Raw genomic sequence first — 23354 nt, forward strand, 5'->3', positions numbered from 1 at the left:
ACACATTAAGATTGTTGTCAATAGTCTTCCTCGCTGTGTTCACCAGTGCTCACCTGTTGCGTTCACGATGTTCACCAGCATACTCAGTGCTTGCCTATGCTCGCAATGTCCTAATGATAAGTGTGGTGTGATATGTCCCTGCTTTCATTTTGTCCCAGTCTGTTACCGGGAAGGCTAGCATCCTTAGTCTTATTTACTGCCTACTTAGTTGTTCCCAGTCCCGTGATGTTCCTTCCCCTGTCAGCCGGACATTCCTTGTTCCCTACACGCCAGCAAGTTAAAAGCAGTTTGCTGTATTCTACTACGTGACCTTACCGCCATGCGCATTACTGTTAGTTTGAACCCATGATTTAACCCTACAGGTTAAAAGCCCGCTCGGCCCTCTGCAGGCCGCCGCCTCCTGAGAGGCGCCCTCCACGGCCTGCACGCGCAGCTCGGCGGCCCTTCGGGGCGGGGCCCCGTAGCGACGGCGGCGGCGCACGCGCGCAGCCTCCAGCCCCCGCGGGGTTGGCGGCAGGTCTCGCGGCGTTTGGGCCTCCCGCGGGGGGGCGGGGCTGGCGCCCGCGCGCGCTTTTATAACGGGCGGCGGGAAGTGACGGCGGTGTGTCGTCCGCTTGGTGGGCCGCGTTCCGAACTGTATCAGTGGTGGGTGCTCCGTGAGGCGCTATGGGATGCAAGTGGGAGGAACGCCATCTCTGGTTGTACGTACTGGCCTTGGGCTTCGAGCGGAAGACTGTCGACGCCTCCCACTTGGTACTGGGAACGTAAGTGTGAGGGAGAAGCGGGCTGGGGAGGGAGGGGAATGGCGCCTTCGGTCCCTGAGCAAGGTCTTGGGTTTCAGCAGGCAGCGCCCAGCATGAGGAAGGAAGGTAAAGGAAGTGGGGAGGGAAGGGGCAGGCATCGCCTTGCAGCAGAGGTGCCTTTTAATGCAAAGTAGTACTTTGTAATCTTGAGCGGTCAGCAAAATATGCTGTGTTAATTCGGTATGGTAGCTGCATCTGATGTGGCTCTTTATTTGTGTATTAGAAAGATGTTCAGCATACCGAATAGCGGTGCGCTTCACGTTATTGCCACCTTCTTGTTTGAAAAGCTGGATCCGGCTCGGGCAGCAATGATTCTCAGGTAAGTGAGTTTCGGGCTTGTGAGGTTGGTGCTGTGCATGTAATCAAGAACGCGATTTATGCAGCTGCTGGGTGTGTGTGTGTGTGTGTGTGTGTGTGTGTGTGTCTCTGAAGGAATGCCGTGGAAGAAGAATATGCCGTCAGAATTTGTTTCCTTTTGATCACAACTCTGCAATGTATCAGAAAGCTTGCCTTAATTGTAGGCGTTTCTGAAAGTGGCTGTAACTTCGTGAGTTATAGATGCCACCTGTTGGTAAAAACTTTCATAGCCGCAAAGTAATCTAACTTTCCCATTAATTTCCCTAACCAAGGAGGGAGTAACGCTTCCCATTTATGGATTGCTGCCAAGATCTTTAATGAGGCAAGAATCCCGTCTTCCTTAATGCCTTTCCTCATATAGCTGTGCCGTTTTAGCTAACACGTTAAACGAAGTGGCTGGAGAAAGACCAGGGATGTGAAATTGTCAGTTTTCTGACTCTTTTTTTCCCCTCTTCCTTTCTCTTGAGTTAAAAAAAGGTGCAGACAAATCTGTCTCAGAAATAGACCATAATTACTGTATTATGGCAAGAAAGTGTTGTCATTTAACAAACTTTTAGCTATTCTTGTTGTAGGCTATATCTCCTCATTTTCTGACTCCTCCAGGAGGCATCACTGGGAAATCTTTGTCTTAGCCTTGTTCTTAAAATGGTTAATTAGGTAACTTAATATTTTACATGTCCTGAAATTGATTTTTTTTCTTCTTCTTTTTCCCCATCCTTTTTAAATGGAAAGAAACTCTGTCTCTGCGGGTGCGTGTTTTACGAAGCAGTGTTTTATATGGCTGAAAGACATTGAAGTGAGTATTATGAAGGTGGAAATTGACGCTCTGCTGCTTACTGTAAGCTCATTCCTTTTTTTGAAAGAATACATAGTGCTTTTAAATAAGAGTTTTAAAGAAGATTGTTTTACCAAAGAAGTTAGTTTTATTTCATATAGTCTTATTTCACATAGTTGCATCTTAGACTTGTTTGAGGAAAACAATGTGACATGGTGGAATTTAGATGAGAGAGACTTAATCCTGGGTCTTAAAACTGCTGTGGCTTTCTTCTGGATAATGGTATTAGAGTAGAGTAAATGGTAGAGTAAACAGAGTTCCACAGGGTTCCTCATGTCTGGGTGAGAATAATTTTCTTCAACTTGAGAGATGCTTGCCTTAGTTAACTCAGAAGGTGTTTATTGTTGTGAGAGTGGTTTCAGGTGCAGGAATTTTTTTTTTTACCATAAGTCTTTCTTTATGGGGAAATGGGCTAAACTTTAACTTGAGCTTACTAACAGGAAAGAGGCAAACCAAAATTGATGGTTTCAGGTACCATTAGTTAATGTTATCTTATCATGCTGCCTTCATTTTAATGATAGGTGTAGAAATCAGGTCTTTCTATACTGGAACACTTTTATTTTTTAGTAATAATGCAAAAGATAAAAGCTAATAATGCAATATCTTTGAGTAAGCTAAAAGCAGAGCAAAGAACACTCATTAATGACTTCAGGAGAAAACAGGAAAGAAAACGTATTTTTTCGAAGGCAGGTATTACCAGTTGTGGGTGAGGAGGGCAGAGGTTTCTAACATTTACCTCTTCCGGATTCAGCAGCAGCAGTTGTTTTTCTCCTTAGTAGCAGCGCTGTAGTTTTGACTTTCAGCCTGGGAGCAATGCTGATAACACCGATGTTGCTCAGTAATGTTTACTCTGACCAAGGACTTTCTGAGTCTCATGCTCTGCCAGGGAGGAGGGGAAGCCGGGAGGAAGCAGAGACAGGACACCTGACCCAAACTAACCAAAGGGGTACTCCATACCACAGCAGGGCATGCCCAGTATATAAGCTGGGGGCAGTTACCTGGAAGGGCTAGACCACTGCTTGGATCAGGCTGGGTGTCGGTCAGCAGGTGGTGAGCGGTTGTATTCTCTTCCCTTGTTATTTCCCATATCATTATTCACTTATTATTATTGGTGGTAGGAGCAGTGGTTTTGTGTTATACCTTAGTTACTGTACTGTTCTTATCTCAACCCGTGGGAGTTACATTCTTTCGATTCTCCTCCCCATCCCTCTGGGAGTGGGAGGAGAAAGGAGTGCGGGGAGTAAGTGAGCATGTTTCTGAGTTACCAGCTGGGCTTAAACCACAACATTACTCAACACTGATTTCAGTCTGTATGTTGAAACTGTTTCTCACATGCAGAACTTGGGATGATGGGTGGAACATTCAAAAAGTTTTAGTCTTTTCTGGCGAGAGTGGGTGTCAGCTGTAGTGGCAAAATAGTTAAGGTTTGCATTAGCCTTGATAACAAGTAGGCTGCAATGTTTTGCTAAATGGCTGTTGTTTAGGCTTAATTTCTTAGGTCAAATTTATGTTTAAAAACCAATTTAATTTTTCTAGAAGAAACACAAAGGCTGTCTTCAACATGTTACAGCGTCTTCATTAATTTCTCCTGGAGGCTTTAAATTTATTCGTATGTTCTATTTGTTTGCAAAGCACGTACTGGTTGAGGACATGAAAAAGAATTCTGTAGGTAAGTTGTAATGAAACAATGAAAATGCTTCATTTGTAATGTTTGACAGTGAATTCATCAAGTCTTTAGTATATGCCAACAGTTTTAAGGTAGTTCTGAGTTGTCTGTTCAGTTCAAAATCTTTCATGGAGTTCTGTCTACTTGCTGTCAGCTACTGCTGATATAACAATGCAGATTGCTTTGCTTTCTGTTGCTTTATGGGTCTTGCTCCAAGGTTCGCCTGTGTAATGCTGTTCACCAGTCCCCACGCAAGCAGTGGTCTGTTCAGAAGTATTGGACTGTTATACTATACTCATTCTCACAGCCTGAGTAATACTGAAGGATCAGAGCTGTTGACTGTTCTTGGAAATCTTGTGTTGTTTTATTACCTAAAGAATTGGGAAAGGGGGTGAGGGAATGAGGATGTATACAACAGAAAGAACTGGAAAAAAGGCAGTACACTGCATACTCTATTTCAGTCTAGTTAAAATGAGCATTTTGATTTGTTTTTCTTCCATTTCAAACTAGGAAGATTTAGAAAGTTGTCAGTTTGCTAAAACTGAATGATGTAATCCATCCTAACTTCCATTTAGGCACTGATAAACTTATTGCCAAAGCTGTAAAGTTGAGATGTAGGAATATGTACATGGCAAAGGCAAGATGCAGAGTTGCATACAATAAGCTTCTGCAAATTTTTCTAAAGGAACACTTCATTATTCAAGAATATCAGAAAAAAGCATGGTAAGTGATATATTTTAAAAGGAGTGTTTTCATAAAAGTCTGCCTTTTGTGTGTGTGGTTAAAAGGATTTGAGGAGGCTGCAGCTGCTTTACATCATGAGTTCTGTTGAGCTTCTCCCATTTTTTTTCCACTTTACCTCTAATTGACAGTTCTACTGTTTGTAGGGTCTTTTATGAAGTGTAATAGTCTAAACAAGTTGGTTTTGTAGTATAGGAGATGCTATATTTTGGAAGAGATGGTTACTTGGGCATTAAAAATGATCAAGTAATTCCACACGTATAGCACTATGATTGCTTAACATCTGAAGGGTCGTATCTTAGAATGTAACTGTTTCAGGGTGAAACATTTGGCCTTTGCTTGATCACTACGGGACACATTTTATTGGCATAATCCTAAATTATTTCACTTTGCTTTATTTTTGTATATGTAAAACATTCCCAGTTAGAGGAATAAGTGGAACTTTCTGTGTGGGCAAAGAATTATATGTCAGTGGAATTTACAGAATTTGGGTGGGATAGTTTACATGACTGGAGCACTTGGATGGACAGTTGCAAGCTGTTCATTAAATGGGAGGAAAGAAGAAAGAGTTTTACTGTAGGTAAAAGAGCAGTTTCAGTGCATGTATCATAGCTCCATACCAGAGGACTGGTCTGTTTCATTGCAATAGAATAAGTGACAGCTTAATTGCTTAATTTACAAATATCTTGGTGGATTTCCTGGCTGTCTTTCTGTGCAAAGTCACTGTGAGGAAGTCACGTGTGTTTTGTGTGTGGATTTTTTATTTGGTTTTGGGTTGTTTTGTGTGTGGTGGTGTTTTTGTTGTCCTGTTTTTTTTTGTTTTAATGATTCCAAAACTGCTTCGGTGTGCAGACTTGGAAAGAATGTACATGATTAGATACTGCTTGTAAGTAATTCTGAGAATAGCAGATTAGAAATTTGGATTTTTAAATTTTGTTTTATATCTGTGGTAACTTAACTTTTTTCTTAGGCTTTTAATTGAAGCCAAAAACCGGATAAATTCTGAATATGCAGTCCTCCAAATACAGTCTTGGAAGTAAGTGTTTTACATCGTGACCAAGTTGGCTTATATATAATCAATTTTTTACTCAATTTTATGAAATACGAGCTCTACTTTAATTGTATTCCATATGAATTTTTGTTTTGCGTGTGTGTATAGGATGAAACAAAATACTGAAAACAGAAATGACAAAACTGAGAGAATTCAAAAGGTGAGTATTTTTTCTGCTGTGGCAGCTTAGTGTATTTCTTATGTTTCTGTGGCATTTACTCTCAGATACTGTTAACTCCACTTGTTTATCTGTGATTATGCTAGCCCCTTCATCCGCCTTTATGCTGTTCTGATACTCTGTCATTATAGGTATTATGCCAAACATTCACACAGCATTTTTATTATTCTTGCCTGTTAAGGTCCGCAGCATGTGGACGCTTATAATGGGAATGCTTACGTCTCTGAAAAAAGAAAAGGAAGTTGTGGATTCTGTACTTGATGTACTTGAAGATGGTGCCATTTTGGATGGAACTAAAATTGTTGTCAGCGTTCCACAGTTTTTGAGTCACAAAGTTGAAAACTACGTGTACCAAGTAAGTAATTTTTGTCCTTGCTTGTCCTTTGTCACCAGGGTGTAATCCAGTACTTTTTTTAAAAAATCAAAACAAAAGAAACAAACAAAAACTTAACAGGTGGTAAGAGGTTTGCTCAAGGGTATATAGAATGTCTAGTTGTTATGTAGAAGTTTGTTATGATTATGCTGCTGATTTGTATTAATTATGTTTCAACCATGAACACTTTAACTATGTTGGTAAATTGTTGTTTTGGTTTTTTTGTTGCTTAGAAATTAAAACTAGGTTGTCTACTTTAACTGTTGTTTTAACTAATGGTCTTCTGTTTCCAGTGTGTAGTATATGGCGATGTTTAGGCCTGCCATATCTTTTGGGGCAGTGGTTAAACAATACCTCATTAGTGAAGCTTTCTTAGTTCATATTGCTTTATAGGCTGCTTTTAAGCAGCTGATTCTAGAAAATAAAACCTGAGGCTTAAATCTAGAGTTTTTTTTTTAAACATGAAACAATCAGGAACTGAATAAAAATTTCAAGTGTAACTTTGTGTCCCCTCTCTGACTACAGAAGACACAATTTTCTGATATTGATGCTGTTCACTAATTTTTTTTTTTTCTTGCTGTACTTCAAGCGTTTTACGGGGAATGCATATGAAGCTAAAAGCCTCAATTTCGTAGCAGTTACCCAGTTATTAAATGAAGCCCTCAGGACATTGAGAGATGAACACTTTCAGTCCGAATTAGAAAAATGTCTTTCTGTACTTGAGAATAAGCGTATGTGCTGCAAGAAATCACTACAGGGTTTGAAAGTGTTGAGGTAATTGTCTGGAAACTATCTGCTTCCTTGTTCTTTAGTCTACAGATCATGTCTTCCTACCTTGGAGTCTTTTCTAAAATAATACCGTTTGTAATGAAAACGTATTGGTTCAGTCTTCTTCCTTTGTCCCTGGGAAATTCACATTTTTCTTGATTAAATTCTGAGATTTTTCTCTAGTGTCAGCTTTTTGCCCTTGCTTTGCTAATATTTCAGCTTTGTTCCTCATGACCTCCTTTGCTAGGAGGTTTAATTTTGCAATCATGGTTTTAAACCCAGCTGCTAACTATGTACCATGCACCTGAGCGGGATGGGGAGGAGAACTGGAACAATGAAAAACCCACAGGTTAGAAGAACAGTTCAATAATTGAAATAAAGTAAAATATAGTGATAATAGAAATAAGATCAGCAATAATAATAGAGAACAGCAAAAATGAAATGAAAATTCAGAAAACTCAGTTGATGCACAACACAATTGCTCTCCACCTGCCAGCTGATACCCAGACTGACCTGCTTTTCTGGGTAGCTCCCCCCAGTTTATATACTGGGCATGACGTGCTGTGGTATGGAATACCTGTTTAGCTAGTTTGGGTCAAGTGTTGTGTGTCTGTTTCCTCCTGGCTTCTTGTGCCCCTCCTCGGTGGAGCATGAGAGACCAAAAAGTCCTTGATGGGGGTAAGTGCTACTGAGCAACAACTAGAATGCTGGTGTGTTACCAGCATTGTTCTCAGGCTAAAGCCAAAACACAGCACTGTTACCAGCTACTAGGAAGAAAATTAACTCTATCCCAGCTGAAACCAGGACAGATAATTGACCTGATTTTTATTTTATTTCTCATGTTTAATCAGTTCTGGGATTTTAAAACTTTATCTGAAACTGGCTTAGGGAAAGTTCAGGTGTGTACCTCATAGTATGCATTTATTTTAATGTAGTTCTTCCAATTCAAGTGTAAGAAACATGAAGGCTACCTAGCAGCTGCTTTTTAGCTTGTGAATTTCAGTTCTTAGTGGATGCACAAATGCATGGATGTATATCAGATTTTGCAGGGTAAGGAAGGGTACATAATACTATCCATCTTTATGCAGAACTGTTACCTCCACCAACAGATGTCTTATGTTCATTTTCCATGCTCATATGTTACAGGCTAGAAATAGAGCAACAGCATCGTGTGTCAATTGAATCTATTTCTAGAGAACAGGAAAACTGGAAAGTGAAGTGGAAAAGCTTTCTTGGCCTATATCCTTTTTATTTCAGCTTAAATCAGGATCGAGTAAGTAGTCTTCATCAGAATCTGATAAATTGGAGAGAAAGAGTGAAGGTGAGAGGATGTATGTCTAAGCTGGTGTGTTTTTATTGCAAGACTTAAGCTTTATCTGCAAGGCTAGGGAATCAGATAACACAGTATAGCAGAAATTGCTTTATGAAGTAGTCTTTCTTAAAGAAGGTACATTTGACTTGATGACATCTAGTATCTTCATATAAGATGGGGGATACAACCATCTTCTTAAAGCAGTAGATTAGCATAAGAGCAAGCTGATTTGGTTTTGATTTTGTCCATGTCTATTTCCCTGTGGAAACTGAGCTGTCATGTGCTGTCAGTCTGAACAACTGCTGAGTTCCATTTTTCTCTTTTATAGTGATGGGCTTGATGTCAGAATGGAAATTATCTTTCAGTCATTTGCACTGATACAGGGATCTGAGATTCTACCCTTGCCTAGCTACCCAGCAGAAAGGAAAAGTTTCATGTTGAGTCTGAACTGGCTTGCAGAAAAGCTGCTGTAAATAGTTGTCTGTAAATTGCTATTGACATGCAGATTTTCTTGGACTGCTTGCGTAATTTTTTTCCTTTTGAAAGGAAAGTTGTGTAATTTTCCTTTCTTTTGAAAGGAGTTAACAGCTGTTCAGCACCATTCTTCTAGAGTTGCAGAGGAAGATCAAGGTTTTTGTCAGCATCTACTATCAATTTCAGGTCAGTGAATGGAAGTTTGTGTTTTTTTTCCTTCACCCTGCTACTTTGTTAACTTTGTTAAAAGTTACGTGGTGTTGAAAAGACTCCCCACTGGTTTTGCAAGTATCTTTGATAGTCTTTGATAATGGATCTTTGCCACAGTTGCCTTAGATTTTTCAGCCTTGTTGTATCTCAGAGATGACAGAAGCACAGAATGGTTGAGCTTGGAAGGGACCACCAGGGGCACCTAGTCCAACACCTCTGCTCAAGCAGGAGCATCTAGAGCATGTAACTCTGATTTGTGTCCAGATGGCTCTTGAATATCTCCAGGGAAGGAGACTCCACAGTCTATTTGGGCAACCTGTTCCAGCCTCGCAGTAAATAATTTCTTCATCATGTTTGGGTGAAATGTACTGTGGTTTGGTTTACACCTGTTGCTTCTAATCCTGTCATAAAGCACCACTGAGAAGAGCCTTGTCTTATACTCTTGATGCTCTCCATTCAGAGCTTACACACATTGATTAGATCCCCACAGAGGCTTCTCTTCTCTAGGCTAAACAGGCCCAGCTTCTCAGTGTTCCCTCATCTGAGAGATTTTTCCAGACCCTTAATCATTCTAGTAGCCCTTCACTGGACTTTCTCCAGGCATTCCACATCTCTCTTGTGCTTGGTGGCCCAGAACTGGACACAGTACTTTAGGTGAGGCCCTGCCAGGGCTGCATAGAGAGGGAGGACTACCTCACTTGACCTGCTTCAGATTCTCTGAAGCTTTTAGTATGGCAAAAAAACAACACTGGATCTGTTTGGTATTTTGTTCTCACACTCAGGATATTGAGACAGACTTCCACATGTAATGATTTTTTCTTGGATTCTAGAGAAAACATTTGACAGTAAAAGTTGCTTCAGGTTAGAAGAGTAATAAGAGAGAAAGAAGATTAAAACTTTTCCCATTGGTCAGCTGGGAAAAGAAACTAAAGGTGTCCTACTAGGAAAGCATCTTTCCCTGGTGCATTCTGAAATACTTGATTCTACAGTGACTGTGCTATTTGATCAGGACCTTACTTGATCTCTATGTTGGTTGCTTTCGGTTATGAGGTTAATGATGATTAGAACTCCCTTTGATCAGACATGGATGTTGCCCATGTTAACTGGCTGATAAGATGACTGTATTTTACTGGGTAGTGCTTACTAACAAAGAGTTGACTGTCACTAGTGTAGAGTTATAGATAACTAGAAGCTGAAAAGCAAGGGTGGAAAAGGAGGAAGACAGCTTGAATAGTCTGTGTTTGCAGTCCCTTTTAGGAAAAATGACATAGTAGATACATGTTGGAATGTCAAGATGCAAAGCAGTAGGGAGATGGCGAAAACGCTGCTCCAGTAGTCTAGGGGTATGTAAGTATAAGGCTAGAAGCTGCAAAGGAAAAGGCTATAGAATTGCAGATGGGAGGTAGTTTGCTTTAAATCTCAAAGATGAAAGCACTGTGCAGTAATGCTGTGAGCTTCTGGTAATACTGGAAAGCTTGAGACAAGTTTTTGTCTGTGGCATTTTCTCCACTTTGTGGTTAAGATGCGTGATCTGAGAATCCAGCCACTAGGAAAACTTTCTTCTGGTTAATATGGTACATTAAAAAAAGTTAACATTGCAAACTCCAAATAAACTTAGATTTCTGAGGTGGTGTTGAGGTGAATACAAAAAGAAGTGTGATTTATGTTTACAGAAGCTGCAATTTAGGGTTAGTAGAGAATGCCGAGGTTAAACTTTGGGTGTTTATCCAAATGATGTACCAAAATAAATACTTATTTTTTGAGAGAGTCCTGAGCTGAGAGGTATGTATACCTCTGATAATATGCAAAACATTTCCTTACAGTGTGCCTTGCTTTGCCTGGGCACTTGGGCTGATGCAGCATTGATCAGAGGGATGAGTATGTCCACACATTTATTTATTAATAAATGCAGATGAAGATAGTGGAGAAAACATGGGTGGAATTTGCTTTTTTGGAATTGATGTGCCGCACAACTGAAGCAAATGCAGAGAGGAGGGGGGTAATGTGTGGCCGGGGTTGTAGTTTGGAGGAGGGTGGAACATATATTTGGGAACAACACAAGTAAATACAGGCTGCTGGTGTTGTCTGTGGCTTCAGGTGGTACCTGAGCAGAAGAATTGATTGCTCTGTCCTGCTTATGTACTAATAATACTCAGAAAGCCTATCCTGTGACTAGTCTACAGAAGTGGTCTGAGTCACTTGTTGTCTGGGAAGCCTGAGTAGAAAGAAGTGGAAGCAATAATAAAACTGTTGGCTTGCTTTTCTAGATGTTTTGGACTCTATTACTGAAGAAAGTTGTGAGAAAGATGATGGGGCATTAGAAACTATGATGGATAAATCAACACCACCACGGTATGATGTTAATGAGATAACTGGTAAAAAAGCAGTGGAGAAAAAAAATAGAACTTATTGGAGTTGCATATATTGCATCTCTTGATCCTTAGTGGAATATTGCAGTAGCCCACTCCTTACACCCACATGATTTAGGAAGATAGTCCAAAAGTAACTGCCACTTGCTGCAGCTGGTGACTGATTGATCAACTGGTTGCTACTGAATAGCATGTGCAGTGGCAAAGTTGCAAGGTTTTTATCCCTCTTTTTGACTGCGTTCTTTCAAGCTTTAAGAGACAGGTGGAGAAAACAGATTTTGGTTTCTGAGGCTGGGCTGAAGTACGCAGTATGTTCAGTACAGCCTGGGAATAAAAGAGGAGACATTCACAGATGAGCCCTCTTTTTGTGGTTAAAACCCCCTCCAAAACCACAACTCACTAAGTCTTCTAAAATTGCTTTGTGCTGTAGCTTCTCTTACTGCAGTTCCAGTAAAAGACAGAATACAGAACAATGGTGTTCCAGAAAGCTTTGGCCTATTGGCATTTAACTGAACTGTGGAAAGGTTCGTAACCTTCTGAATAACACATATTCCAAACACATAGTCAACTTTCAAGTATGACTGTATGTCATACTTGAAAGTTGTCTAATAGGGGACAAAGGGAGTTGGCAAAAGAAGGTTGTACTGTTCTTAAGACATCAGTACATGTAGTTGGATGGAAGTCCCAAAGGTTGTCCAACTAGTTAAAAATTAAAGCCTGGATTTCCCTTAGTGACTTCATACAGCATAAATTTTTTTGTTGGCTTGTGATTCTAAAGATAGATAACAGCAAATATTAATGTTTTAAGGTGCCTTCTTCCTAGCAAGTGGGGACTGCATCTTACATTTTAGTCATCTATGCTATTAGCACTACACTCATCAGAAGTTAGAAGACTGAAGTTTTTTATAGCCAGGTTATTGTTAAATATCAGTAAGTTCACATAAGAACATACCTGTGGGTGCCAAAGGGGATTCAGAGGAAGCGTATTTAGGGAAAACAGGGAAATGAACTTGAAGTCTCCAGAAGACTTTGTAGTTATGTTTTTCAGTTATATTGGAGAATATAGAGGACTTGTTTATAAAATGTATTACAAAATGTGTTTGCTTTTTTTTTTTTAATCAAGGGAAAAACTTTATTAAAAACTTGATTAATAACTTTGGGAGGCTGATACACAGCTAGGGCTAAATCTGCTCTAATTGTCACATGCTCTCCCTATAGTAAAATTGCCTTCTGATGACCGGGACGAATTGAGGGGAATCGTAACGGACAGATACGGGGCACATAAGATGTAATGGCCTTCTACTAAGACTTGCATGCCACTTGCTTTATCTGTCTCTAAAATACTTTCCCCCCTCCCCCCCCCCCCCCCCCCCCCCAAAGTTTCTCTTCAGTGGCTCTGGAGGTGTCAAAAGCATCTGAACACAGAGACTTGTTAACTGAACAGGTAATTCTTCAGTAACTTCCTGCCTGTCAGAGAAGTTAAACTTAAGATATTTACTTTTTACATTGAACAAAACCTGGAGTTAATATTTCAGGGAGAGGGCTGTAATTTTTTCTGGTTTTGGGGGGGGGGGGGATGTGTGTGTGTGTTTTGTTTTGTATTTTTTTTCCTGTAGTGTTTTTGCACATCTTGAGTCAGTCCTGGAAAACTCTAAAAGCTGTTGGGGACTTCATCAAGCTTTAGGAAAGGACAGTAGGAAGTTGACTTCAAATACAACATTTGGTGTGTCACCGATTCTCTGCTTGTTTGCTTGTCTTTTTGGTGTGAGCAGTGGTCAGAATTTGATGTTTAAGTTGTGTGTGACCTTAAGGGTTATAAGGTGCCTAAAAGCAACTTGGTTGTATAGTTGTCTGTTGCACAATTGTTCAGTGTAGTATAGAATCATAGAATAGTTAGGGTTGGAAAGGACCTTAAGATCATCTAGTTCCAAACCCCCTGCCATGGGCAGGGACACATCACACTAAATGATGTCACCCAAGGCTCTGTCCAAACTGGCCTTGAACACCGCCAGGGATGGAGCATTCACAACTTCCTGGGCAGCCTATTCCAGTGCCTCACCACCCTTACAGTAAAGAACTTCTTTGCCTCGGTCTTCAATGGCAGATGCTCTGACCACACCACCCAAGTCTTGGAAGGCAGATGCAGGGACTGTGAGAATGAAGACCCTAGGCCCACTGTAGGAGAGGATCTGGTTTGAGACCATCTTAAAAACCTGAATGTGCACAAGTCCATGGGACCTGATGAAATCTATCCTTGGGTCCTCAAGGATCTGGCAAATGAAGTCGCTAAGCTACTATCCATCATACATGAAAAATCATGGCAGTCAGGTGAAGTTCCCAATGACTGGAAAAAGGGAAATATAACCCCCATTTTCAAGAAGAAATTGGATGACCCAGGGAATACAGACCAGTCAGTCTCACCTCTGTGCCAGGCAAAACCTTGGAGCAGATTCTGTAATGCTAAGCTCCACCAGCAGACCTGGCCTCCCAAACTGAGTCCTATGTTTTAGATACCTAAACCCCTGACTACAGCACCACTGTTCTAACCATTTATTAACCTTACCATCCTCCTAGCCTTTTTAAGGTCCTCCCCCTTTATCCTGGAGAATGTTCAAGGTAGTTGCAGGTGTGTCATCTGTGCTCTGTGCAACACTCTGTCCTAGCCGCTACTTGCGTCCTACTTTAAATACAATTCTAAAAGTATTTGTTTAGTTAGAATTGAAGACTGAAATATTTTATTGACTAAACACTGAGGTTATGGCTGTTCAGAATTTGCACAGTAGTTTTCTCTTTATTCTGTTATTCTGACACTTAAGATTTGACAATTCTTGTGTATTTCTCTAGGACTTGCATATTGAAACTTGGGAGGTGGAAAAAAAGCCTGTGTCTCAAGATACGTTAAGAAACAGAAAGGATGAGTCTTCCATTTCAGAAACGGTTGAGAATGCAGGTTATCCTGTCAAAAGCCCTCTTGAGAAAGCCAGAGATGAGCTGGCAGAAGTGGTTAGGAACAGTCTTTTTATTTTTATCCCCCCCCCCCCCCCCCCCCCCCCCGTTGTTAAATAAATGGTCATTAAGTTCAGAGAACCAATTACTAATTATAACGTGCCTTTTGTAATTTGCATATGTCAAAAGTTACTTTTTTCTGCTAGATGGTAATCGACATCCCTAACTTTTAGGGGTGACTACCCAGTTATGTACACCCTGAAAGCATGGAGCTTGTGCAGTTATCATATTTTCAAGTCATGATGAAATGAATAGAACTTTCAGTTCTATCATGGTATGATTTATGTAACTTTTAATACTTAAACCTAGATGGTGAGGGTACTTAGAATTGAGTTCTGATTTTAGTCCCCTATCTTAATTTTGTGTTTGTAGGACACTGCGGTCATTGTGAGTCAGAAGATTCAAAAAAGAAGAGTCAGGAGATTCAAAACTCTTCTGATCATTTAGACAGTGGATTTATTTTGAGCCGTAACTAACAGAAATAAAGAGGTGGTGATTTTGCTTTCTCAGGATCTAGATGATCTATGATTCTATGATTTCCCTTTTCTAAAATCCTACAGGTTGCAGAAGCAGTGGTGTCTGAGTCGACTCTGACTGGTGAGAGAAAAGGAATGGCATTAGAAGATCTTACTATCTCATTGTCTTTTGACCCATTTATAACAAGAAGACAAATTCCCCGAACTCCAGAAAATCTGTATAAGTTGGAAACTGACTGTATACTACCCACTGTTGAAGAATGTGGTAAGTTCATTGACTTTGTACATGTCACAGAAGATAACTATTTCAGTGAAGCTGCAACCCTTACAGGCTTCCCCTGTAACACAACATAGTAGGCCTAATGAAATTATGGCATTAAGGTATACTCAATTGTTTCGCAAAATTACAGTATTTGCATTTTAATTACACGTGTGCTTCCCTGCTGGGTGGTGGTTGAGGGGTCTCTGGTGGCCATCGATAGTCTTCCTCACTGTGTCTGCTGATTGACCTCTTTGCTTGCACTTGTGCAATTTGTGAATTACTTAACAATTATGTCCACAGTTTAGGTCAGTTTGCTCCGATTTGTTCATTAGCATGAAGAACCAGCCCCATCTTGCTCTCAACAGAGGAGTCCCAATTTACAGCTTACAATTAACAGAGTGGTTTGAATTTACAACTTAGCATTTCAGCTTACAATTCCCCTTTTTTGAGGCTTAGAGGATACACATTTATCCTTATAAGCCTCTGTCGTGGTTTAAGCCCAGCTGGTAATTCAGAACCACGCAGCCGCTTGCTCACTCCTCCCTTTTTTCTCCCCCTGCTCCCGCAGGGATGGGGAGGAAAATTGAAAGAATGTAACTCCCACAGGTTGAGATAAGAACAGTCCAGTAACTAAGGTATAACACAAAACCACTGCTCCTACCACCAATAATAATAAGGGAAATAACAAGGGAAGAGAATACAACTGCTCATCACCTGCTGGCTGATAACCCAGCCTGACCTGACTAGCTCTCAAGCTCTTCTGGGTAACTGCTCCCAGTTTATATACTGGGCGTGACGTGCTGTGGTATGGAATACCTCTTTGGCTAGTTTGGGTCAGGTGTCCTGTCTCTGCTTCCTCCCAGCTTCCCCTCCTCCCTGGCAGAGCATAAGACTCAGAAAGTCCTTGGTCAGAGTAACCATTACTGAGCAGCAACTAAAAACATTGGTGTTATCAGTGCTGTTCCCGAAAGTCAAAGCCACAGCACTTCAGCAGCTACTAAGAAGGAGAAAAATGACTGCTGCTGCTCAACCCAGGACAACAGTACTGCACCAGTTATTAAGGAGAAAAGTAACTGTTACAGCTGTACCCAGGACAGTGTCCACCCCTTTCTCCATGCCATTTACATCATGCTCAGGCCCCGCAGTTTTTTCAACATGCCGTTACTTTTTGTCTTTCAGAGAGATACATACATGCACACACACAGACAGATATCATTCCTTAGTCTGTAGACCATCCCTATAAAGTTTGCTAAGTTCATGTTGGGCTTTACCTGTTGTAACTGTCTTTCAGGACAGGAGAGACTGTAGTGTTGGATTCTTGCTTGCTGGTGACATGACTGAATGTGTCTGGTCTCATCGGAGTGTATTCTTCTTTGGGGTGATGACTGAATAGAAGTCAGGTTCAATCACTGGTGACCTCAGGACAGTACTGGGAGACTCCCACTGTTGCTGCTGGCTTTTCCTGTGACTTTATTCTGTGCTGATGATCATGACAGCATATGTTTTCTTTTCAAAGCCCAGGGTGGCAGAGATAGGCATTTAGATGCTATAGAAGTGTTATATAGCAGGCAACAGCATATAATTAAGTTCATTGGCTGTTTTCACCCAAAATTAAATCCCTTTGACATACACACTGGACTTCCCTGTCTTCCTGCATTACCCACCAAGTATATCCAGGTCCCTCAGCAAAAACAATCCCAAGGGTGGGTTTGCCTTTACCTGAAGCAGGAATAACTCAGACTGTCTTCCTCAGCTAACTCTTTATGTGCACCACAGGAACTTTATCCTCTTCTACAGTATGTAAAAGTTCTGAGTGCGCTGGGCCAGCCCTGTTGGCAGATCCTCTGGTGTTGACCCACCAGGTGCCTTTTGGTAAATGTGTCTCCCAATGTTTGAAAGTCCCACCACCCATTGCTCTCAGTGTAGTTTTTAACAGCCCACTGTACCAGAGGCTGGTGCATGGTAGGGGATGTGATATACTCACTCAATGCAATGCTCTTTGGCCCAAGTATCTATAAGGTTGTTCCGGAAATGAGTCCCATTGTCTGACTCAATTCTGTCTGGGGTGCTGTGTCACCACAAGATTTGTTTCTCAAAGCCCAGGATAGTGTTCTGGGCAGTGGTGTGGGGGAGAGCATATGTTTCCAGCCATCCGGTATTGCTTCCACCATGGTAAGCACATGGCGCTTGCCTTGGTGGGTCGGTGGGAGTGTGAAGTAGTCAATCTGCCAAGCCTCCGATATTTGTACTTCAGCCATTGTCCTCCATACCAGAGAGGCTTTAACCACTTGGCTTGCTTAATTGCAGCATGTTTCACACTCATGAATAACCTGGACAGCAGTGTACTTTGGCTGGTTTGGGTCAGGTGTCCTGTCTCTGTTTCCTCCCAGCTTCTTGTGCCCCTTTTTACTGGCAGAGCGTTAAGAAAAGTCCTTGATCAGGGTAAACGCTACTGAGGAACAACTAAAACATTGGTGTGTTATCAGCGTTTTTCTCAGAGTAAAGCCAAAACACAGCACTGCACCAGCTACTAGTAAGAAAAAAATAAATTACTGTTACAGCTGAAACCAGGATAGAATCAATTTTTTCCTTGATTTGTTCTATTTAGTTACAGAAGTCAGAAGATCATGGAGAAAAGCTATTAAGACTGAGGACTCATCAGACATAAAGCTGAACCTACCTGAGGTAACAATAGAAGAAGCTCCAGTGGATGCTTACATCTGTAAGAAGATGGGAGACTCTAGATTTGAGTGCTTTGACTCTGCATCTTCTGTACCTGACTTTGATCCTGCCTTGTCAGAAAGCAAGTCCCGATTAAGAGCTACAGAATTTAGACCTCAAAAGCAGATGAGGATAAGTCATATTGAATCTCCAGTTTCAGAATCATCTGGAATACAAGAAAGTGAGAGAAGTGAAGCACAGGAGTTAAAGGATACTGTTTTGAACAACAGTTCTGTAGATGATCTAGAAGAACATACTTCTCAATATGTAAAGAGCATCATGAATACTACAGGCGTATGTTCAGAAAACACTTGTGGAACAAATGTTCTACCATCAGAGTGTTTTCAGGGTTCCTTAATGAGTGGGATGCTGTACTGGAATGTATCTTCATTGTTAAATTCTGTCAGTGATGAAACTGCCTGCTTGGGGATATTGGGTGAGACATTTGAAGGATGTCTTGAAGGAGTACTTAGTAACACAGATGCCAACCAGTCTTCAAGCTTTGAGTCTTATTTTGATGTAATGGACAGCACAGTAACAGGTGGCTCAAAAAATGAGGAAGGTATTGAAAGATCAAAGCTACATGTGCAGTCCAACCTACATGAAGCACTGAAAAAGACGCCATCTACGAGTAAAAAGGAGCTGCATCAACTACTTAGTGGAGGTGAATCTGTAAGCTCTGTATCATCCCCAAGTCTTGCACCAGAAAAAAGAGATGAATTTTCCAGTCCTCAAGAACTCTTCTTTTTGGATGAAGAATTTACAAAGATGCCAACACCAAAATCCCTTAATGAAATAAAATCTTCTCTGTCATCTTTGCTGGTATCCTTTCAACATCTGGAGGAAATGGCATCAATGGTACACGAAATCCCATTAGACTTAAAACATAAATTGAAAGGTAAGTATCCATGTGCTTTAGCAATAAGATTTTGTCCCTTCTGTTACTGGGTATACTACCATAAATAACCTGCTCTAGCTAAACCTTGCTGTGCAAGTATATGTACAGATTATTTTTATGCTTATTCCTTATGGAAAGTGAGACATAAAAGCAAAGGAAACATGCTTCCTTTACCTATATCACCATCTTGCAAGTAGGAGAAAAGGTGCTTGTCTGACTCTTGAGGTAATTTGCAGCTGTTAAAAAAAAAAAAGCCTTAAGGTGCATTAGCAGTGGAGCAATCTGAAGTTCAATTTTGAGAATTCACAAAATTAGTTTGAAGTAGTGCCTTTACTCTGAACAGATGTGGTTATTTAGAAATATGTTGTAGGTCATTGAATTTTTTTGTGCATTCAGTCAGGAGTTCATCATTGTAATACTATTACTATACTTTTCATAATGAAATATACTCCATTCCAGAGGGCCCCCCTGCTCCCTCACCCCATTTCCAATGGAAATGTCAACTTTTCTTTAACCAGTTTAAAGTTAAGCAGTAGTTCAGTGTTTAGTTACACGTGAGGTCTGTTTCTGAAATGCAGTAATAAATATGAGGTAGTAATGGTTCTACAAAAGACTTTGACCAAAACAGCTGGTATTTAATGGAGTACTAGGAATTTAACATAATAAGCTAGGAGTAGTGAGATTTATACTTCATGCAAAGTATTGCTTCAGTTTAGGTTGTGGCGGTACTGATAGCAGATGATCTCCTTTGCTTTGAACAGTTATCTAAATCGGAAGTAATGTTTCATACATGTTTTTTAATAGGTGTCAAACAAATGTGAAGCAGCATTTCTGTAAATTAATGAATAGTACCAAGTTCTGAGTGATAACTAATACAATTTTTCTTACAGACAAAGATGATTTGGATGAGAAGCCAGCCATGAAGGAACCATCGTCAAGATAGAATTATGGTTAAGGAGAAACATAATTGTGTTACTATGGTTATGGATCACTTGAGAGTGTAACGTCTTCTCTAAGCACTACCTGGATGGAGAAGTTGCACTCCTGTTTTCAGCAGTCTGTATTCCAAACTTTTTTAAGCATATTAGTTGACTGCTCTGGTTCCTTTAATACGTCATCCATTGCAGCATTCTATGTAAAGCACATCTTTTAAATACAGAACTGTTCTTGTATGAGTAGGTAGCATAATCCTAGAAAATGGAAAGGCAAAGTGTCACGTGAAATTTTGTCTTTATCTTTCCTTATTTCTACCTCCTCATTCACCTACCTGTCCTCCCCTTCCTCCGTCCCTTAAAACTAGCCTGAGTTTATTGGTTCCATGACAGTGAAATTGGCATAGTTGGCAAGGTGTGAATAGAGGGATCAATACAGAGGCACAGATGTGCCCCTACTCCCCCAGGCGTGCACTGAGCAAAGAAGTGGTTTGGCGCACCGGTGCTATTGGAGAGAACTGAACAATCCTGGGGAGATGGTGGAGCACGAGGTCAGTTTTTGAAATGCCTCAATAAAAAAGAGCTAATAATGGTTTTACAGAATCTTTTCACTAAAATAGTTGGTATTTAATGGAGTACTAGGAATTTAATGCAGCGAGCTAGTCTGAACCCCATCAGGGGCATGTGCTTGGTACAGGCTCAGAACTGGTTTTTTTTTTTTTGGTTTTTTTTTTTTTTTTTTTTTTTTTTTTTTTTTTTTTTTTTGGAAGACCAGGAAGGGATGATTTGGAGAAGCAGGTGGAGATAGTTCAAAAGAACTGAAAAGAGAAATTGAAGGCATTCACTAGAACAAAGAATTGAAATCTGCTGGCAGAAGCAAACACACGCACCTTGTATTGCTCAAATTCAGAAGCTGAGTGCAGTCCCAGACGTGGAGGACTGGGATGGAAATGTCTGGGCACATTCTGAGGAGAGTAGTTCTGAAGAGGTGGGGAGTTGGAGTAAAGTTCTTATTGAGACCGAAAGGCAGAGGGAGGGGGGTAACCCAAAACCACAGTCAGCACTATTCCCTGGATAGGACCTGGGCACAGTGAATTGCAATACAGTTTTGGCATAAGCTGGGCAAACAGCAACAGATTGTGAAGTCTCTCTGGTGAGAGGGGAAATAAGGTACTGTTAGGCGCTGAAGAAGCGAGCAAGTTTTGGGGTCCAGAGTGGCTCGTTGTGACGGGACACAGACGGCAGGGAGAGCGGGGAGGCAGCCTCCCCCAAAGGCAGAAGGAGCTGTGGGAGCGGGTGCGGGGGCTGCTGCAGCCCGGCAGTGGAGATTGGGCTGCAAGGAGTCCCGGTGGCCGCTTCCCGCCGGTAGAGCCACGCCGCCTCAGGCGCCTCCTCGCAGCATTCCCAGACCCCGAAAGCGCTCGTTCGGTGCCTTGGGAGGAATTCTGGCAGCGACCGGCACCCGCGGCGACACCCGCGCTCGTCTTGTGACAATGAAGTCACCATCGGGCGCGCTCCTGGAGGTCTCGAACCGTCCCCGAGCCGCCGGGCAGGACAGGCCGGGGCCTTGGTCAGGAACGTGCCTCGGCCGGAAGCACTCCAGCGGGGGTGCTCGAGCTGGGTTGCGGGTCAGAGCGCTTCGGCCGCGGCCGGCAGACGGCGGCACTGCCGGGGGAAGGACCTGAGGGGGGTGAGGACCAGAAGCCGCGGTGGGGGGTCTCGGGTCGGCGGTGAGCTCCTGCCCCAGCCGCTGGCAGGGAGCTCTGTGCTCATATCCCCGGGTGCAGAGCGATCACGTGCGGCGGTTTAATGGTGCGGGGCCCAGATGGGGTTAAATGAGCAACCGGCAGAGGATGACGGAGTTGAACCGTCAGGAGAGCTGTGGGTAGCGTGGTGTAACCGATGCAGCAGCAAAACTGCCCCTGGCTCGAGCTCAGCCCCGGCTGCTGGGGAAAGGGTGGTCACAGCTGTAGCACTGCCCACCTGCACAAGGAGAATCCTCTGGGACTTGATGTGCTGCAGTCAACGATGGACCTGCCCCATGGCAGGGTGCAGGGAGGCAGAAACCACTTGTGAGGCTTTTGCAGGCTGCCTCCGGTTGCCACAGTCTGAAGCAACCGAACAAGAGTGGGCAAGTGGCTAGAGCCCTTTGAAAACTACTGAATAAAACTGGGTTGATCTTCCCCCCCTTCAAATGTCCCAGTCCTTGACAAGAGGTTAAATTCTATGGGGCTTTGGGGGTAGCAGGAGCTGTTGCAGTACCTGACAATACCCAATAAAGTGTTGAGGAGGGGCAGGCCCTGCATAACACAATATAATTGCAACAGTTAGGCCCATTAGGTTATTGGAAAAAACACATATACACGGCTTTTGGGTACTTCCCCACTAAAAACTTGCTTCAGAAAAGGGATGGGACTGGAATTCACAATTTCTGGAACCCCTTAATTCTCCGAAAGATGAACTCAAAGCATACTGAAGACTGGGCCCACTGCACCTGCAGGACCTGTGTAAAAGTGAAGTGGAGATTTGTCACTTAACCTTCATATTGTGGCATTTTCCAAAATGGACCATGAGGACCAGTGAGGCCTCTACTATGTTCTTTACCTCATTTAAAGAAATGAAACAGCGGTAATTGGCTTGGGAAAAGGGAGCCCTTTCCCTCACTAGAGTGATTAAGGAATGTGCAATGAGAAACTGTGCATCACAAGATGTTACAGTACAGGGTCCTTTTCCGCTTCTGAATCCAATTCTTGATGGATCGCCACGTCCTCAGGGAGTAGCTCCAAAAGCCACAGTTCAGAAATGGTATGTGTACTCAGAAGGAATTAGTCCAATTACTTCTGTTAAGAGAGAGTCTGGTCAAAGTCTCCAAATTGCAGCAACCTATAAATCTAGACCCAGGTTTCCTAAGTCAACTGTGTAAGCCTTCTCCTATTAAAAAAGCACCTGCCAGAAACTCAGACACAGAGGGAGTGCGATTTACCAATGCATCTGCTCGTCAAGTGGTTTTAAGGTGGCAGTTTAAAGCAGTAGCATTAGAAATTGGCAGCAGGAGAGCAGTTGAGAAAGAGTGAAGGTAGGCTCTGTTGACCACAGAAAGCGGTGCTAATGCCATTTACGTTAGCTGATGAAGTGTCTCCTGGAGACAGGAAGATCCCAGCCTTTGAAGGTGGGATGGATGAAAGGCCACGCACAGGTTAAAATCCCTGTTGCCAAGTGGAACCAGTAAGTTGATCACTTAGCCCAAATGAGGGTACTGACCTGTGAAAAGGTAGCCTGGGGTCACTTAGGTGAATAGTTGCATATCAAGCAAGGCTACTCAGGCAAGGCAGACCTCTTTTGTTGATCCTGAGGCTGGCCAGTGCCTGTGAAAGCCAGTGAAGTGGTCCTCACAGCTTGCCCACAATGTCAGGTGAGAGTTAAGACCAACCACCAGAACCAAGCCCATGCCCAGCGTGTTATACAAGACAGAACTCTCTGGAACAACTGACAGACCAATTACATCAGTCCCTTGAACCTGTCCAATGGAAAAAAGTATTAATATCTAAAGTAGTATTAGAATTGTCTATGGCTACATCTGTTAGTGCTGCTACTGGAGATCATATGGTCCAGGGCTTTCTGAGAATGGTTCAGTGTTTTGCCCATGCCTCAATGTATCCAAAGTGATAATGGTTGAAATTTTACAGCCATGGTAGTGCAAGATCGGGCACAAGGAGAGGGTATAAAATAGATGTTACATACGTCATATTGTCCTCAAGCCAATGGTATAGTTGGGTGTTCTAATGGCCTAATTAAAAGACATCCTGATGTTTCACACCACAAATGGGATGCACGACTGTCACAAGCAGTCCTCATTGCCAGTAACCACTGGGGAAATTATGGGAAACAGAAGATTCAAGTGTTTTGTCCTACTGGCCATTGA

The 23354-nt window shown here is 42.1% G+C and overlaps 1 protein-coding gene and 1 non-coding gene across 2 annotated transcripts; both read left to right on the forward strand.

Annotated features, from left to right (window-relative positions):
• The first annotated feature begins 907 nt into the window (after window positions 1-907).
• Window positions 908-19560, forward strand: HAUS6 (HAUS augmin like complex subunit 6). The gene is made up of 17 exons (XM_057420256.1): window positions 908-1122; window positions 1893-1956; window positions 3532-3664; window positions 4237-4384; window positions 5373-5438; window positions 5562-5613; window positions 5813-5986; window positions 6594-6778; window positions 7919-8045; window positions 8663-8744; window positions 11036-11120; window positions 12518-12581; window positions 13982-14140; window positions 14704-14837; window positions 15249-15250; window positions 17490-18500; window positions 19391-19560. Exons 1-17 carry the CDS (start codon window positions 986-988, stop codon window positions 19441-19443), a joined length of 2676 nt encoding a protein of 891 aa, XP_057276239.1. The 5' UTR covers window positions 908-985; the 3' UTR covers window positions 19444-19560.
• Window positions 12295-12424, forward strand: LOC130605094 (small Cajal body-specific RNA 8). The gene has a single exon (XR_008973611.1). It is a non-coding gene; the product is annotated as a small Cajal body-specific RNA 8 (non-coding RNA).
• Window positions 19561-23354: the final 3794 nt, after the last annotated feature.

This window comes from Pezoporus wallicus, unplaced genomic scaffold, assembly GCF_028554395.1.
Source record: "Pezoporus wallicus isolate ANWC-B61680 ecotype Strahan unplaced genomic scaffold, APGP_CSIRO_Pwel_v1 contig_13846, whole genome shotgun sequence".
Taxonomy (NCBI): Eukaryota; Metazoa; Chordata; class Aves; order Psittaciformes; family Psittacidae; genus Pezoporus; species Pezoporus wallicus.

Bases quoted from the DNA above. Each gene is read 5' to 3' on its own strand.
- HAUS6 (XM_057420256.1), top strand. From the start codon at position 986: ATGGTAGCTGCATCTGATGTGGCTCTTTATTTGTGTATTAGAAAGATG. The intron at 1,123-1,892 runs GTAAGTGAGTTT...TTAAATGGAAAG, and splicing joins CGGGCAGCAATGATTCTCAG to AAACTCTGTCTCTGCGGGTG. The intron at 12,582-13,981 runs GTAATTCTTCAG...GTATTTCTCTAG, and splicing joins GAGACTTGTTAACTGAACAG to GACTTGCATATTGAAACTTG.